Source organism: Oncorhynchus mykiss, chromosome 6 (genome assembly GCF_013265735.2).
Source record: "Oncorhynchus mykiss isolate Arlee chromosome 6, USDA_OmykA_1.1, whole genome shotgun sequence".
Classification (NCBI taxonomy): domain Eukaryota; kingdom Metazoa; phylum Chordata; class Actinopteri; order Salmoniformes; family Salmonidae; genus Oncorhynchus; species Oncorhynchus mykiss.
The window spans coordinates 55467614-55485786 of NC_048570.1; the positions used below are offsets into that span (position 1 = coordinate 55467614).

At 43.8% G+C, this 18173-nt stretch overlaps 1 protein-coding gene across 1 annotated transcript; it reads right to left on the minus strand.

Moving 5' to 3' along the window:
• Positions 1-7527: 7527 nt before the first annotated feature.
• LOC110526166 (oxidoreductase HTATIP2) lies at positions 7528-15626 on the minus strand. The gene is made up of 6 exons (XM_021606836.2): positions 15420-15626; positions 14732-14921; positions 12517-12624; positions 9461-9598; positions 9308-9369; positions 7528-9020 (listed from the first exon to the last, which is right to left on the minus strand). The coding sequence occupies exons 1-6, from the start codon at positions 15533-15535 to the stop codon at positions 8804-8806; spliced, it is 831 nt and encodes a 276-aa protein (XP_021462511.1). The 5' UTR covers positions 15536-15626; the 3' UTR covers positions 7528-8803.
• Between the last annotated feature and the right edge of the window lie 2547 nt (positions 15627-18173).

Genomic DNA, 18173 nt, shown 5'->3' on the forward strand with positions numbered 1-18173 from the left:
GATAAGACGTCACTAATTTAAATGTGTTTGAACTTTGCAAAATGACTTTGTAAAATGACTTTGTTGCCATCTTGCGTCGTGAACGTGAATGCATTCAACTACAGTGGTTGTAGTTGTCGCACAATTTTTGTAATTTACAAATATAACAATAGGCCGACTCAACCATTTTGACAGTCATGCCTGACAATAACTATATAGATTAAAACTAAAACATAAGCAAATCAACCATATAAACCTGCTTCAAATATGGGGCCATGTAGATGGTGATCATGAGATCAGCACCAACCCATACCAGCAGTGTGCAGTGGAAGAGCAGTTCACTGGGCTCCTTTCCTGAAGAGTTCAGTATTACTGCACTCTGTCCTGTTAGGTAAGGTCTGACTGGTTCGAAAGTGTATTTCCATATATTCCCCACTTGAGGTCACCAACTCATAAGACAATCTTTGAATTGTCACATTTTGAGGAAGCCACTATAGTGAGAAAAATAAATGGGACCATCTAAAATTAGTGTATAAATGTTGTATTTACTCAGATCACATCACTTATTTATTTTTTTGCATTTCTAATCCCTGAAATCAAAGATTTCCCAAGGGCTCAGGATTTAACCATGTATTCAAAGTCAGACCATTGCAGGGCGCCAGTCATTACAGGAGTGGTTGAAAACTGGAAAACAATGCATAATGAGCAATAAAAACTAACCTTCTCTAACATTAGGAATTGACCGACTTAATTTTAAGTTAATTTCACCACTGGTATTTTATCACCACCATTAGAGGATCCATTTTGATTACCTGAAAACACAATAAAACATTAAATGCAGGGTGAGGTAGAACTTTTAACACAGTAAAACGTTAGTGTACCTCTTGCCAGGGTCCTCGGTAGTTTGGTCAGACTGGGTCGTATCTGCTGTGGACAAATCCTGAGCTGCTTGGGTCATGTCTGGCTTCAATGGGCTCATGGTCATCACAACACACAATTTATTCATCACTATTTTCAGCATTTTCTTCAGGGTTCCCTTCCAGGTCAGTCCCAGCAGGAGTTACCAGGGTGAGGTCTGATTGCTCTGGGAGTGGTATAGCAGCACCCTCATTATGCCTTCCAGGGTGGCCTTCATCAGGGTTCATTGGTGCCCATGGTAGAGGCACCGCAGCTGGGGTAACCTCTGTCTTGGGAGGGGCTGGAGGGAGGGTAGCTAACGCTCAGCCCAGTCCAAGCTCTTCTCTGTCCTGGTACCCTAATGATGGAACCAGCTTCCCCCTGAAGCTAGGACAGACAGCAGAGTCCCTGCCCATCTTCCGAAAACACCTTAAACCCTAGCTCTTCGGAGTATCTTAAATAATCCCCTTCTTCACCTCGAAGATAAATTGTCCTGAACCAACACTTGCACTTGACCCCAACGCACTAACTGTAAGTTCTGGATAAATGACTAAAATGTAATTCTGGTGCGGGCAAGTTGCACTCTGAGAAGTGTTACCACTGGGGGGATATGTGGTTGTTGGGGGATTAGTGCTTCTGAAGGCATGGTTGAATCCATGTGGGCCTTACTTCTCATCTTCAGATTGGTCAGGCTTTTTTTTAGTTGAACATAAAAGTGTAAAAACAACAGGAAATGAGCTCCAAGTGATTTTAATTTAAGAAATCTGTTCCAAAGTATTCCCATGCATAACACGTTTGACTAAAACATTATAATAATAATAATAATATGCTAATGTCAGCTAGCTTTGAAATTATTATGTTTTAGTCAAACATCATATCTGTTTGGGCTTCTTACAGTCAATTTAGATGTAACGGTTTTCTTTATGAGAAGGAGAGTCGGACCAAAATGCAGCGTGTAGATTGCGATCCATGTTTTAATGAACAAACGTAAAACACGAATCAATGCAAACACTACAAAATAAAGAACGTGATCAACGTAACGAAAACCTAAAACAGCCTATCTGGTGAAAAACACATAGACAGGAACAATCACCCACAAACACAGTGAACCCCAGGCTACCTAAATATGGTTCCCAATCAGAGACAATGACGAACACCTGCCTCTGACTGAGAACCATATCAGGCTGAACATAGAAATAGACAAACAAGACATGAAACATAGAATGCCCACTCAGATCACACCCTGACCAATCAAAACATAGAAAATACAAAGTAAACTATGGTCAGGGCGTGACAGTACCCCCCCCCCAAGGTGCGGACTCCGGCCGCAAAACCTGAACCTATAGGGGAGGGTCTGGGTGGGCATCTGTCCGCGGTGGCGGCTCTGGCGCTGGACGTGGACCCCACTCCATGACAGTTTTAATCCCCCTCCTAAACGTCCCTAAATAGGTTACCCACCACAATGATAACATGGGACAGAGGGACAGCTCGGGACAGAGGTAACTCGGGACAGATGGGTAGCTCAGCCCTGAGAGGAAGCTCAGCACTGAGAAGAAGCTCAGCACTGAGAAGAAGCTCAGGCAGGTGGTTAGATCCGGCAGATCCTGGCTGGCTGGCGGTTCTGGAAGATCCTGGCTGACTGGCGGATCCGGAAGATCCTGGCTGACTGGCGGATCTGGGAGAATCTGGACGACTGGCAGATCTGGGAGAATCTGGACGACTGGCAGATCTGGGAGAATCTGGCCGACTGGCAGATCTGGGAGAATCTGGCCGACTGGCAGATCTGGGAGAATCTGGCCGACTGGCAGATCTGGGAGAATCTGGTCGACTGGCAGATCTGGAAGAGTCTGGTCGACTGGCAGATCTGGAAGAGTCTGGACGACTGGCAGATCTGGAAGAGTCTGGACGACTGGCAGATCTGGAAGAGTCTGGACGACTGGCAGATCTGGAAGAGTCTGGACGACTGGCAGATCTGGAAGAGTCTGGACGACTGGCAGATCTGGAAGAGTCTGGACGACTGGCAGATCTGGAAGAGTCTGGACGACTGGCAGATCTGGAAGAGTCTGGACGACTGGCAGATCTGGAAGAGTCTGGACGACTGGCAGATCTGGAAGAGTCTGGACGACTGGCAGATCTGGAAGAGTCTGGACGACGGGCAGATCTGGAAGAGTCTGGTCGACTGGCAGATCTGGAAGAGTCTGGTCGACTGGCAGATCTGGAAGAGTCTGGACGACTGGCAGATCTGGAAGAGACTGGTCGACACAGACTGGCTGCTCTGGCTGCTCCATGCTGACTGACAGCTCTGGCTGCTCCATGCTGGCAGACTGCTCTGGCTGCTCCATGATGACTGGTAGCTCTGGCTGCTCCATGCTGACTGGCTGCTCCATGCTGACTGGCAGCTCTGGCTGCTCCATGCTGACTGGCTGCTCCATGCTGACTGGCAGCTCTGGCCGCTCCATGCTGACTGGCTGCTCTGGCTGCTCCATGCTGACTGGCTGCTCCATGCTGACTGGCTGCTCCATGCTGACTGGCGGCCCTGGCTGCTCCATGCTGACTGGCGGCCCTGGCTGCTCCATGCTGACTGGCGGCCCTGGCTGCTCCATGCTGACTGGCGGCCCTGGCTGCTCCATGCTAACTGGCAGCTCTGGCGGCTCCTTGCAGACTGGCAGCTCTGGCGGCTCCTTGCAGACTGGCAGCTTTGGCGGCATCCTGCAGACTGGCAGCTCTGGCGGCTCCTTGCAGACTGGCAGCTCTATGCAGACTGGCAGCTCCTTGCAGACTGGCAGCTCCTTGCTAACTGGCAGCTCTATGCTAACTGGCAGCTCTATGCTAACTGGCAGCTCTATGCTAACTGGCAGCTCTATGCTAACTGGCAGCTCTATGCTAACTGGCAGCTCTATGCTAACTGGCAGTTCTGAACAGGCGGGAGACTCCGGCAGCGCTGTAGAGAAGGCAGGCTCTAACAGCGCTAAACAGGCGGGAGACTCCGACAGCGCTGAAGAGAAGGGAGGCTCTGGCAGCGCTGGACAGGCGAGGCGCACTGTAGGCCTGATGCGTGGTGCTGGCACTGGTGGTACTGGGCCGAGGACACGCACAGGAAGCCTGGTGCGGGGAGCTGCTACCGGAGGGCTGGGGTGTGGAGGTGGTACTGGAAAAACCGGACCGTGCAGGCGCACTGGAGCTCTTGAGCACCGAGCCTGCCCAACCTTACCTGGTTGAATGCTCACGGTCGCCCTGCCAGTGCGGCGAGGTGGAATAGCCCGCACTGGACTATGCAGGCGAACCGGAGAAACCGAGCGCAAGGCTGGTGCCATGTAAACCGGCCCAAGGAGACGCACTGGGGACCAGCTGCGTAGAGCCGGCTTCATGGCATTAGGCTCGACGCTCAATCTAGCCCGGCCGACACGCGGAGCTGGAATATACCGCACCGGGCTATGCACCCGCACTGGAGACACCGTGCGCACCACTGCATAACACGGTGCCTGTCCGGTCTCTCTAGCCCCCCGGTAAGCACAGGGAGTCTGCCCAGGTCTCCTACCTGGCATAGCCATACTCCCTGTTAGCCCCCCCCCAAGAAATTTTTGGGGCTGCCTCTCAGGCTTCCATCCGCTACGTCGTGCTGCCTCCTCATATCTGCGCCTCTCCGCTTTCGCCGCCTCCAGTTCTTCCTTGGGGCGGCGATATTCTCCAGGCTGAGCCCAGGGTCCTTTACCGTCCAGTTCTTCCTCCCATGTCCATTTCTCCAGGTGGTGCAGCCTCTCCCACTGCAGCTGCTCCTGCTGCTTCTTCTCCTGCTGCACCTTTGGGCGGCTACACTCCCCTGGTTTAGCCCAGGGTCCTCTCCCGTCGAGGATTTCCTCCCATGTCCAGAAATCCTTATTGCGCGTCTCCTCGCGCTGCTCCTGCCTGTTGACACGCTGCTTGGTCCGTTGGTGGTGGGTGATTCTGTAACGGTTTTCTTTATGAGAAGGAGAGTCGGACCAAAATGCAGCGTGTAGATTGCGATCCATGTTTTAATGAACAAACGTAAAACACGAATCAATGCAAACACTACAAAATAAAGAACGTGATCAACGTAACGAAAACCTAAAACAGCCTATCTGGTGAAAAACACATAGACAGGAACAATCACCCACAAACACACAGTGAACCCCAGGCTACCTAAATATGGTTCCCAATCAGAGACAATGACGAACACCTGCCTCTGACTGAGAACCATATCAGGCTGAACATAGAAATAGACAAACAAGACATGAAACATAGAATGCCCACTCAGATCACACCCTGACCAATCAAAACATAGAAAATACAAAGTAAACTATGGTCAGGGCGTGACATTAGAGTCTACAAATTATTTGAAATTATAAGCTGGGTGGTTCGAGCCCTGAATGCTGATTGGCTGACAGCCATGGTATATCAGACTGTATACCACAGGTATTTTTACTTCTCTAATTACGTTGGTATCCAGTTTATAATAGCAATAAGGCACCTTGGGGGTTTGTGGTATATGACCAATATACCATGTCTAAGGGCTGTCTCCAGGCACTCCACCTTTGCGTTGTGCATAAGAACAGCCCTTAGCCATCATATCCTAGCCATATACAGTGCATTCGGAAAGTATTCAGACCCCTTCACCTTTTCAAATTTTGTAATGATAAAGGCTTATTGTAAAATGGATTAAATACATGTTTGTCCTCATCAATCTACACACAATACCCTATAATGACAAAGCGAAAACAGGTTTTTAGAAATTTGTGCACATTTATTTAGAATTAAAAACAGAAATACCTTATTTACACAAGTATTCAGACCCTTTGCTATGAGACTCGAAATTGAGCTCAGGTGCATCCTGTTTCCATTGACCACCCTTGAGATGTTCCTACAACTTGATTGGAGTCCACCTGTGGTAAATTCAATTGTGATTGGACCTGAGAGCAAAAACCAAGCCATGGGGTCGAAGGAATTGTCCGTAGAGTCCCGAGATAGGATTGTGGGCTCTCCATGTCTCGAGTTACAGATTTGGGGAAATGTCTGTAGCATTGAAGGTCTGTAAAGAACACAGTGGCCTCCATCATTCTTAAATGGAAGAAGTTTGGAACCACCAAGACTCTTCCTAGAGGAAACTGAGCAATCTGGGGAGAAGGGCCTTGGTCATGGCCTTGGCCAAGAACCCGATGGTCACTCTGACAGAGCTCCAGAGTTCCTCTGTGGAGATGGGAAAACCTTCCAGAAGGACAACAATCTCTGCAGCACTCCACCAATCAGGCCTTTATGGTATAGTGGCAAGACGGAAGCCACTCCTCAGTAAAACGCACACGACAGCCCGCTTGGAGTTTTCCAAAAAGGCACCTAAAGGACTTTCAGACCACGAGAAACAAGATTCTCTGATCTGATGAAACCAAGATTGAACTCTTTGGCCTGAATGCCAAGTGTAACCTTCCAAGGTTCACCTTCCAACAAGACAACGACCCTAAGCACACAGACAAGACAATGCAGGAGTGGCTTTGGGACAAGCTTCTGAATGTCCTTGAATGGCCCAGCCAGAGCCCGGACTTGAATCTGATCGAACATCTCTGGAGAGACCTGAAAATAGCTGTGCAGCGACGCTCCCCATCCAACCTCACATTAGCTAGCTGGCTAACGTTAGCTAGGCTAGGGGTTAGGAGTTAGGTTAAAGGGTTAAGGTTAGGGGAAGGGTTAGCTAAAAGGGTTAAGGTTAGGGTTAAGATTAGGTTAAAGGGTTGGGGGAAGGGTTAGCTAACATGCTAAGTAGTTGCAAATTATCTAAAAAGTAGTAAGTAGTTGAAAAGTTGATAGATAGCTAAAATGCAAAAGTTGATCGTGATGAGATTCAAACTCACAACCAAACTCACAAAACGTGTGTTAGATTTATATTTTCATTTGCTTGAAAGTTGTTTTAACTTCAAGAATTGTTCTTGTTTATTTCTGTTGCCATTTTTAAGGCAAATCTATTTTCTCTCAAAGGGAGGAGAGTTTGAGAGTTTTATTTAAAAAATACTCTCTTTATGATAGTGATCTATTATATATTTTATATTCATCTGACAGATTTGATTAAAGCACATCGGAAGTTGCTATTGGCCAATCCAATCAGATTATCAGGATTAATCTGTTATGTGTTTGCTCTTACAAAAGTAGAACGAAGCACTCCTTTCTAGCTTGCCTGTCTAAAGAAGACAATGCCACCCACCAAAAGGACACTCCTGAAGTGATAACGCATGGACCATGAACTGCTGGTCTGAAGATTGTCAACAGTGACTATAGTGCTGGCCATCCAGTTTTGAACACTTCTGTCTGATGCAGAATCGGATGTGTTCAAGAGAGGATTGTGTAGGGCAGCCCCCAAAGTGACTCTTCTTATTGACTGTATACAAGAATTTCCTCTGTGTTGTCTTAGAAATTGTAGGTCTGATATCTGATGTACAGTAATACTATTGGCCAACAACTCAGATTTGGAATGCAAACAACTCAGATGCTTATAAAAGGGTCCTTGGTTGTCTCTTTCTCGGAAGTTCCTGACCTGCACTGGTGAGATACCTACACTCTTTCTCTCTCTAATGAGATATGGGCCATGGCCATTTCTCTCTCTCTCTGACCATGTTTCAAATAATGCCATGTAATGCTTGTTAATGCTTTGTAACTTAAGCGTATGCCTTTAATAAATGTTACCATTCAATTTACAAAAAGTAATGAAATACACTTGTATTTAGAATTCCATTCTCAGGCATTTCTTCATTGCCTATTACTGTGACTCAACTATAGTGTTCTTGCATATATTACTATTTAATTCAGTTAATAGGATTTACATAACACCACAATTAAAAAGCCAAGTCAATAAGAGCATGAATAACATAACCCCTGATTCAATTACATCTTAAACATTGCTCAGAAAAAGAAAAAAAAGTAAATCCAAAAGACAATAAAATAAGTCAGATATATTGCCTTAAAAATCCCTCTACAATGGTTCAGTATTGTGGAAAATAAACTCTTGCTTCAAGTAAGTGCATCATTTTTCAAAGTGCTTAAGGATGTGGTCTTATATAAAACAGCATTAACGTTGTAGGCTGGATGGAAGAGCTTCTACTAACTAAACCGTTTTGAGGTAACGGACCCAGAAGAACCAGTCAAATACATTTCCCTATTCACCTAAAATATTAAACCGATTCTAGCCTTTGTGCCAGTCGGTTTCCTCTTCAGCAAACACCTTCTTGTTGACCACAAAAATAGTCTGCACTCAGAAAAAGCACTTGGGATACAAAGACTTTACAGAGAAGGCAGATTTCAGTATTCATAATTACATCATTTCCCAATGATATCTCATTTGAATTACCCTTGAAGCGCTTTAAATGGCACTTTTCATAAGGAAATATTCCCCTTTGGACTCATTCCCAGAGAAACCGAGACATTCAACAACACCTGCTCAAGCAGAGAAAGTATGTTTTTTTTTAGAGGACTTGAGAGCTAGCTACCGTGTTGACTCCATCATGGTTGCAAGGAACCCTCGAGTTGAAGCCAATGAAGCTTTGAACGCTAGACCATGTGCTCGGAGAGCGTCTGCATTGCTCTAGAAATTCACCTTTACACTTATTGTTGACCCTCCTTTGTGTTTTCAAAGGAAAGTGTTAGTAGAAAATAGATTGTCATGAAGAAAAAAAGCACCATCACAATAAATGGCAGTAGCACAACACACTTCACCACCAGTCTCTGGCTGAGTTCCCAATACTCAAACTTCCTCAACACCTTTCCCTCATTACCACTGACAGATGAAAGGACTGGATAGGGTTTCCCTTCACGTTGCTCTCACATGTCATGTCCAGACAGACCAGTGGTGGTACAAACACATCAGTGATTTATTGGGAGGAAAGGATATGATGAAATTAAGCTATTGAGAGACAACCATCCCTCTCCCTCATTTCTCTGGGGCCTTCCCCAAGTCATAGATGGCTTTATTCTCCAGGATCTCCACTTTCTCCCCTGCAGGAATCAGTGTGTTGGCCACCATGGCCCTGGTCACTGATTGGATGGGGATGGACATTGCCGTGGGAAACATGGAGGAAATAGGGCCCAGGACCTTCCTGAAAAACCACTCAGTAGGCCGGCTCTCCTGCCTGTCAACCATCAGCACCCTGGGAGGAAAAACAAAAAAAAGAGGAAGAATTCAGTTGTGAGTTGTTACGATTTAAATAAGTTACTGCAATAAACACAGAATCAAAACATCTCAGTGTATTTATGCAATGAAACGCAACACTGATCACTGGAGAAATGTGTATATTGCTAATCGTGACATGGGTGTGAGATATTTACCTATGGTCACTATTTGTTTTGCCATGACTGATAAGGTAATGAACAAGTGAGTCATTGCTCCATAGGATTTTTTTTTTTTTAACACATGACCAATGCAAACAAGACTTACGCAGGGCGATAGACGGAGAACCTCTCGAAGCCCAACGGTTCAATGTCTGCCTCCACTTGTCCCTGGAGAGGCAAACATTTGCATTTATGAGGCCTTCATTATGAAAGGCTATAATTGAGGTCCCTTTACTCTGGTGAACATTTGGTATATTACCTTCACTTTGAGATAGAGAAAACCACTGGTTTTGTCAGCCCCTTTAGAAGACTCTAGGTTGAAGTGTGAGCAGCCACCTGCCTTGGCGAGCTCCGCTGACTTCAGGACATAGTCATGGTCAACACGGATGAATCCATCCTACAATGACAGAAAGATAAGAGAAAACGTGTACATATTAAATCTGCCTTTGACCACGACATGATCCAAGCTGGTTGTGTCTGGTGGGTCGTTCAATGTCATCTCAGCAAGCCATGACACCCACCATCTCATATAGTTCTGAAATCATTCATGTAGATAGAAACATAAGATAAGAATTTCTGCATCATTATTTTGATCTCTGAGAAATTAAGCTGATTGATTGCACCCAAATTGGCCATTTGAATTTATGGGATTCATATAATAGTCAATAAATATAATATCTCACAATGAGTAAGACATGAGGAACCTAAAATAGTCAAAAGCCACCAGCGGACCCCCCACACCAATCCCAACCCAACAACGACTATAAAGTATCAGTTCTGTGAGTCTGAGAAGTAGCATTGAGTTGCGGCTCTGAGTATTGTTTCTTCATTCTATGTAATGTATTCTCAGTGAATTTTAGTGGTGGTTTTCTTTCCCTGTTCTGAGAAATTTGTAATTGAAATTGTTAGATTTATGTCCCATCCTGATATTACCAGGTTCTGACCACTGGATGGTGCTGTTCCTGCTATTAGGTGATTAATAGTTCACCCCTCAATGTCTCAATGTTAAAGGGATAGTTTACGCAAATGACAAAATTGGATTTTGGTTTCCATACCCCAAGGTATTGCACGTTTTGGTTTTTGCCCTGGCACTACACAGCTGATTAAAATAATCAACTATAATCTTTGATCATTTGAATCAGCTGTGTAGTGTTAGGGCAAAAACCAAAACGTACACCCCTTGGGGTCCCGAGGACAGGAAACACTGCCTTACCCTGTACGCTTTTTATGGAGTCGGTATGACAGATAGGGAACCAATGTAATTTTGTAATTTGGGTGAACTATCCCTTTAACATTGAGGGGGGGGTTCAAACTTTTTTTGACCTAATAGCAGGAGCAGGAACAGCACCATCTCATGGTCAGAACCTGATAATATCAGGATGTAGGATGGGACTAAAACTAACAACGTATCTGAATAGGGGGGAAAAAACATCACAAAATTCACTGGGAATACACTGCATAGGATGAAGAAACAATAAACATACTACTTGTCAGACACAGAGAACTGATACTAAACTCTCACTGTCAACTGCGTTTATTTTCAGCAAACTTAACATGTGTAAATATCTGTATGAACGTAACAAGATTCAACAACTGAGACATAAACTGAACAAGTTCCACAGACATGTGACTAACAAATTAAATGATGTGTCCCTGAACACAGGGGGGGGGGGGTCAAAATCAGAAGTAATAGTTAGTATCTGGTGTGGCCACCAGCTGCATTAAGTACTGCAGTGCATCTCCTCCTCATGGACTGCACCAGATTTGCCAGTTCTAGCCCTCACCCTCCAATCCAACAGGTCCCAGATGTGCTCAATGGGATTGAGATCCGGGCTGTCCATAGCAGAACACTGACATTCCTGTCTTGCAGGAAATCACACACAGAACAAGCAGAATGGCTGGTGGCATTGTCACGCTGGAGGGTCATGTCAGGATGAGCCTGCAGGAAGGGTACCACATGAGGGAGGAGAATGTCTTCCCTGTAACGCACAGCATTGAGATTGCCTGCAATAACAACAAGCTCAGTCCGATGATGCTGTGACACACCGCCCCAGACCATGACGGACCCTCCACCTCCAAATCGATCCCGCTCCAGAGTCCAGGTCTCGGTGTAACGCTCATTCCTTCGACGATAAACATGAATCCGACCCTCACCCCTGATGAGACAAAACCGCGACTCGTCAGTGAAGAGCACTTTTTGCCAGTCCTGTCTGGTCCAGCGACGGTGGGTTTGTGTCCATAGGCAACGCTGTTGCCGGTGATGTCTGGTGAGGACCTGCCTTACAACAGGCCTAGAAGCCCTCAGTCCAGCCTCTCTCAGCCTATTGCGAACAGTCTGAGCACTGATGGATGGATTGTGCGTTCCTGGAGTAACTCTGGCAGCTGTTGTTGCCATCCTGTACCTGTCCCGCAGGTGTGATGTTTGGATGTACCAATCCTGTGCAGGTGTTGTTACACCTGGTCTGCCACTGCGAGGACAATCAGCTGTCCATCCTGTCTCCCTGTAGCGCTGTCTTAGGCGTCTCACAGTATGGACATTGCAATTTATTGCCCTGGCCACATCTGCAGTCCTCATGCCTCCATGCCTCCTTAGCACGCCTAAGGCACATTCACGCAGATGAGCAGGGACCCTGGGCATCTTTCTTTTGGTGTTTTTCCAGAGTCAGTAGGTAGGCCTCTTTAGGGTCCTAAGTTTTCATAACTGTGACCTTAATTGCCTACCATCTGTAAGCTGTTAGTGTCTTAACGACCGGTCCACAGGTACATGTTCAATGAGCCATGAACAATTAATGAACAAGCATGGGAAACAGTGTTTAAACCCTTTACAATGAAGATCTGTGAACCTATTTGGATTTTTTTTAAATTATCTTTGAAAGACGGGGTCTTTTGAAAAAGGGCGTTTCTATACTTGTCGTTGGGATGGGATTGACGTGGGGTGTCCATGTGTAGCTTTTGACCATTGGATAAATCATTGTGAGAAAAGAAAGTTTGGTCCAAATCGGATGTTAGGTACTATATTTATTGAATATTAAATGATTCCTAGAAATTAAAATGGCCAATTTGGATGCAATAAATTATATTTCAATAAAATAACGTCGCTAATCGAATGCTCATCTCATCTTTTTCTCAAAACAAAAATGATTTCAGAAAAACCTAAAATGGCGGGTGTCGACATCCTCTTTCTTTTCTAGTGACCCTCATGGTACATGTTCAGCTCTGTATAGTTGTTAGGAATTCCCTATCATATTCATATGAGTACTCATCTAGATACAGTATACACAGGGATCTCTATATAATCAGTGTCCGTGAACTCACAGCCCCTGCTTTGGCTTTGGTCGTTCCCAGGCAGCAGTAGCCAACATCATGCCCTTGGAATACTGCAGCATAGTCATCCAGTTTCTCAAAGTCCACCACCTCCTGCACCTGAAAGAGGACAGAGAACAATACGAGGCCAATCTTTAGAATGGAATAAATGGGATGTAGGCTTCTTGTCGGCTTTGTTGTAGTCTGTGCACACATTTAATGGTATTGAATGTACTTTATTCAAAGCTCATGGTATGGTGTACGGTGACGCGACAAACATCGGACGCTATATGAGAACTTGTGAAAATGATTTGCAAAACATAAAATGTGGCAGTTGTTTCCCATGTCTAAAGATCCCAATACTGTAGGTTATGATATTTACGCGATATGAGCCCATACGTAAAGCAAGTGCCATGCAAAGAACGTTCAAGTCTGTGGGACAGACCTTTTTGTGAAACCCGCAAACGTGTGTTTTTACTTGCTCTTTGCGATGGGTATTCCTCAACCTATCAGAGTAAGATCGATGTGACATTGTATTGCCGATAAGTATGGGAAAGTCCTGAGGGTGTTTCACGGTCATGGGACGTCTTTTGACTGAAATATAACGTTTTTCCTTCGCTTCTGTTGTCGGATGTTTTCAAAGACACAAAAAAAATATATAGCAGGCTGAAGTTCACAAAATAAAGCTTCACAGCTACGTTTTGATGTATGGGTTGTCAGGGATTGGTCCTAGCAACGCACTCCATCTCTTCTGTTTATTTACTGCAGTATATCCTCCCATCACCAGAGCAACTCATTAACACAAAAACTAACATTACAATGTAACCCAACTCAATGGTAGGCATACCTTAGCTTACTTCGATCTTATTTAACCAGTAGCCTTCTTATAGCTCAGACTTAGTGAGAAGTGTGCATCTATGCTAGGCTGTGTGTATCCGTGTTAGACTGTGCTTGATGTGGTGTGTGTGTGTTGTGTGATTGTATGGGGATGCTGAGTCTGAGTAATGCTGTCTGCGTTAGGCCATGCGTGTGTCTCTCTTAAGTATTTCATTTGATTAAAGTAGTATTGTAATTTCAGAAATTGTTAATATCTTAGTTTTGCATAAAGCATTAATATTTGTTAATGATATGACCACCCTACCTTCAATTATTGGGCTTAAATTACTGTAATTATGTACAGCACTTTAATTGAAGAATTTGTACTTTTATTTCAAAAATCTCTTTTCTACATCAGCCCTAGCCCTTGATCATGACTCTCAGTTCCATTACATTAGATAAAAGTGTCATTGGACGAAAGCATCTCCTTTAGGGGGGAGTTTTGTTAAGAGCTGCAACGCTCGGCCTGAATATTAACATGAATTGCTTGTGGTACAGTTTTGGAAGCATAAGGACCTTATCTTTTATATCTGTGAGAAATTATACAAAAATAAATTAAAAAAAGGTTAAATTGATACACACCTTTATAGGGTTAGGGTTCCCACACGGCCATATTTTCACGTTACAGCGCCTGTTTACGGAAAACAGTGCTAATTAGCCATCTGCGTCCCTGATCCCGTGTGTAAACGGAAGACAGACGACACAAACGTGTTGTCACTGACAAATACTGTCGGCTGCAACTGTGTTAAAACTGTACAGTAGGTGTGTATTTAGCATTTGTGAAATTATTTTGATGTAATATGAAAGTAGAGGGATTTATATTTTTAGAACTGTACCGCAACTAAGAATCGATTCACGTTTAGATGGAGTTTGTCTGTTTTGGTTTCCAGAGCCAATTCGTCCTTTAAACAGAACACATAAGGTCCTCGGACTAAGGAGTAACATCTTAAAAAACGTGCTAAATATAAAAACAGGTGATTTGGTGCCATTATTGACTAGTAATAAACATTGATTGACCTTTCCCGTTAACTTGAAAATTAGATATCTCAGCAATGGTAAATCCTTTCCTCATGAAATAAAGTGTTCTGTATTCTATTCCGTGACATAGAATACAAAAGTATAACACCAGAACCAAAGCTATTTTTTTCCCTTAACACCCTACTCATAGGTGTGTTACTTTGCCAAATAGAGCAGAGCCCGGTGTCCCAAAAGCATCTAAATGGTAAATTCATCTTAGAACCAAAGGATCCTATGGTTCTAACGATGAACTTACCCTTAAGATGCTTTTGGGAAACCAGCCCTGCTTGAAAAGGCAACAATACATTGACAATAAGACAAGTCGCACACCTACCAGGTTCTCAAACGCTTTGTCTTCAAATGTGAGCTGCCTCCTTCCGATGAGAGTGATCTTCGAGAAAAGCTTCCTCTCCACAATCTCTTTCAGTAACTCCTTGCCTGTCTCGCCAGAGGCACCCAGGATAAAACAACTTTTATTCTTCTGTCTGAAGTCCTCGGCCAGTGTTTTCAGGTCGTGTGTCATCCTGAAGGACAAAACAAGACAGTGCTTCACCACAGAGAGACCTAATGGTTTGATCGCTATATTAGACAGAAGCAGCATGATACAGCAGTTTTATTCCAACACAGGTGTGTGTCACGCCCTACAACTGTCAACGCCCTACAACGAACTAGCAAGCCAAATAAGGCAATTAACCTTTTTTATGTAAACTTTATTTAACTAGGCAAGTCAGTTAAAAACAAATTATTATTTACAATGACGGCCTAGGAACAACTTTCTTGCAAGCCTCCCTCAAAGGCAATCAAACAGCATTACAACTAGCGGTAAAACAGACCAGTAGGCTACTAGCTAGTACCAGTAGCTTGTACCAGTAGCTACTACCAGTAGCTAGATACTGTTTAGTAGTACATGCTAGAATTCCCAAACCTGATCGCAGACTGACATGGTAAATTGTCTCCAATCTGTCGGTGTAAATTAGTTCGAGTTGCTAGCTAACGTTAGCTAGTTAGCATCTGCCTCTCACCTGGTGTATATCGTCTGTTCGCAGTTTTCTAGATGTTGTAAAACAGCTGCAATGACAGCGAGCAGAACAGCGAAGAAGCCAAGAGCTTTACCCCAACTGATTTCCAGTAGTTTCATAACAGATCAGCGAGGTAGCTAAACAAATGGATGTGCCCATGGAAACACACATCCGGTTTCTGCAGTCATTTGCGATAGGCATGCGCAGTAGAACATTAAATTACCTATCGAGGATTTTCAATCGATAAACCCTGCCTGATACACTGTCAAACGTATTATGTGAAGACAATACATTCAGAAAAATGTTTTGAATAGTTATTGTTTTATTCAATAAGAAGCCTGGCGTTGACAGGTTTATTTGATGGCTGTTAAGTTTTAAAAAAATAAGTAATTATCATCATTGTCATCGCATGATTACTTTGCACGTATCAATAGGCTAGACAGAGGGCAGTGAAGTTACAGGCATTGAAACACACAGTCACAGTGGCTACTTGTCAGGAAGTACCAAAGAGCATTTGGTAACACTATATTTCTGTCAGTCTTTGTCATAATGTGGTCAGTGTCTTTAATTGTCCAAGTAAATGTACAAAATGTACATTCAGAAATGAAATAAAAAGTAATCTGTAGTTTCTTTATCTTTGTACATGCATTGTCTTATATCCATTCATCTGTTACCATCCATTCATAGTTAATTTACAGCCAGTGGTTCAGACCAACTGTTCAGACTCCTCCTGGTCACAAGAGAACATGTGTCATTGAGGACCAAGCCACTGTTGGTAAGTTTCATGGCAGACCAACCAAGTCATTTTAATTTCACCCTTCTATGGAGCCACAGACACACAAGCAAACCACTCATTGTTTTGTCATGAAGCTAAATGTGTTGGTGACTATTTTGGTTTAATTTGCAATTTTGTCAATTGCAGCTTTGGTTGAATTTGTCCTTTGTATAATAGTTTTGGTAACATACAGTGGGGAAAAACGTATTTAGTCAGCCACCAATTGTGCAAGTTCTCCCACTTAAAAAGATGAGAGAGGCCTGTAATTTTCATCATAGGTACACTTCAACTATGACAGACAAAATGAAAAAAAAAAATCCAGAAAATCACATTGGATTTTTAATGAATTTATTATGGTGGAAAATAAGTATTTGGTCACCTACAAACAAGCAAGATTTCTGGCTCTCACAGACCAGTAACTTCTTTAAGAGGCTCCTCTGTCCTCCACTCGTTACCTGTATTAGTGACACCTGTTTGAACTTGTTATCAGTATAAAAGACACCTGTCCACAACCTCAAACAGTCACACTCCAAACTCCACTATGGCCAAGACCAAAGAGCTGTCAAAGGACACCAGAAACAAAATTGTAGACCTGCACCAGGCTGGGAAGACTGAATCTGCAATAGGTAAGCAGCTTGGTTTGAAGAAATCAACTGTGGGAGCAATTATTAGGAAATGGAAGACATACAAGACCAATGATAATCTCCCTCGATCTGGGGCTCCACGCAAGATCTCACCCCGTGGGGTCAAAATGATCACAAGAACAGTGAGCAAAAATCCCAGAACCACACGGGGGGACCTAGTGAATGACCTGCAGAGAGCTGGGACCAAAGTAACAAAGCCTACCATCAGTAACACACTACGCCTCCAGGGACTCAAATCCTGCAGTGCCAGACGTATCCCCCTGCTTAAGCCAGTACATGTCCAGGCCCGTCTGAAGTTTGCTAGAAAGCATTTGGATGATCCAGAAGAAGATTGTGAGAATGTCATATGGTCAGATGAAACCAAAATATAACTTTTTGGTAAAAACTCAACTCGTTGTGTTTGGAGGACAAGGAATGCTGAGTTGCATCCAAAGAACACCATACCTACTGTGAATAATGGGGGTGGAAACATCATGCTTTGGGGCTGTTTTTCTACAAAGGCACCAGGACGACTGATCCATGTTACGGAAAGAATGAATGGGGCCATGTATCGTGAGATTTTGAGTGAAAACCTCCTTCCATCAGCAAGGGCATTGAAGATGAAACGTGGCTGGGTCTTTCAGCATGACAATGATCCCAAACACACCGCCCGGGCAACAAAGGAGTGGCTTCGTAAGAAGCATTTTAAGGTCCTGGAGTGGCCTAGCCAGTCTCCAGATCTCAACCCCATAGAAAATCTTTGGAGGGAGTTGAAAGTCCGTGTTGCCCAGCAACAGCCCCAAAACATCATTGCTCTAGAGGAGATCTGCATGGAGGAATGGGCCAAAATACCAGCAACAGTGTGTGAAAACCTTGTGAAGACTTACAGAAAACGTTTGATCTCTGTCATTGCCAACAAATGGTATATAACAAAGTATTGAGATAAACTTTTGTTATTGACCAAATACTTATTTTCCACCATAATTTGCAAATAAATTAATAAAAACCCTACAATGTGATTTTCTGGATATTTTTTTCTCATTTTGTCTGTCATAGTTGAAGTGTACCTATGATGCAAATTACAGGCCTCTCTCATCTTTTTAAGTGGGAGAACTTGCACAATTGGTGGCTGACTAAATACTTTATTGCCCCACTGTAGCTTTCACACTATATTGACTTCAATGATAAATCAGAGTGGCCTGTACTGATTAAAGGATGAAACAGAAGAAAACAAATGTAGTCACATAAACCATTGCCACACACACACACATGTACATGCACACACACACACAAACATAATGGTTTTTCAACCTTTAATCAAGTTTGTTTGATTAATATAAAATACAATGCTATTTGTCT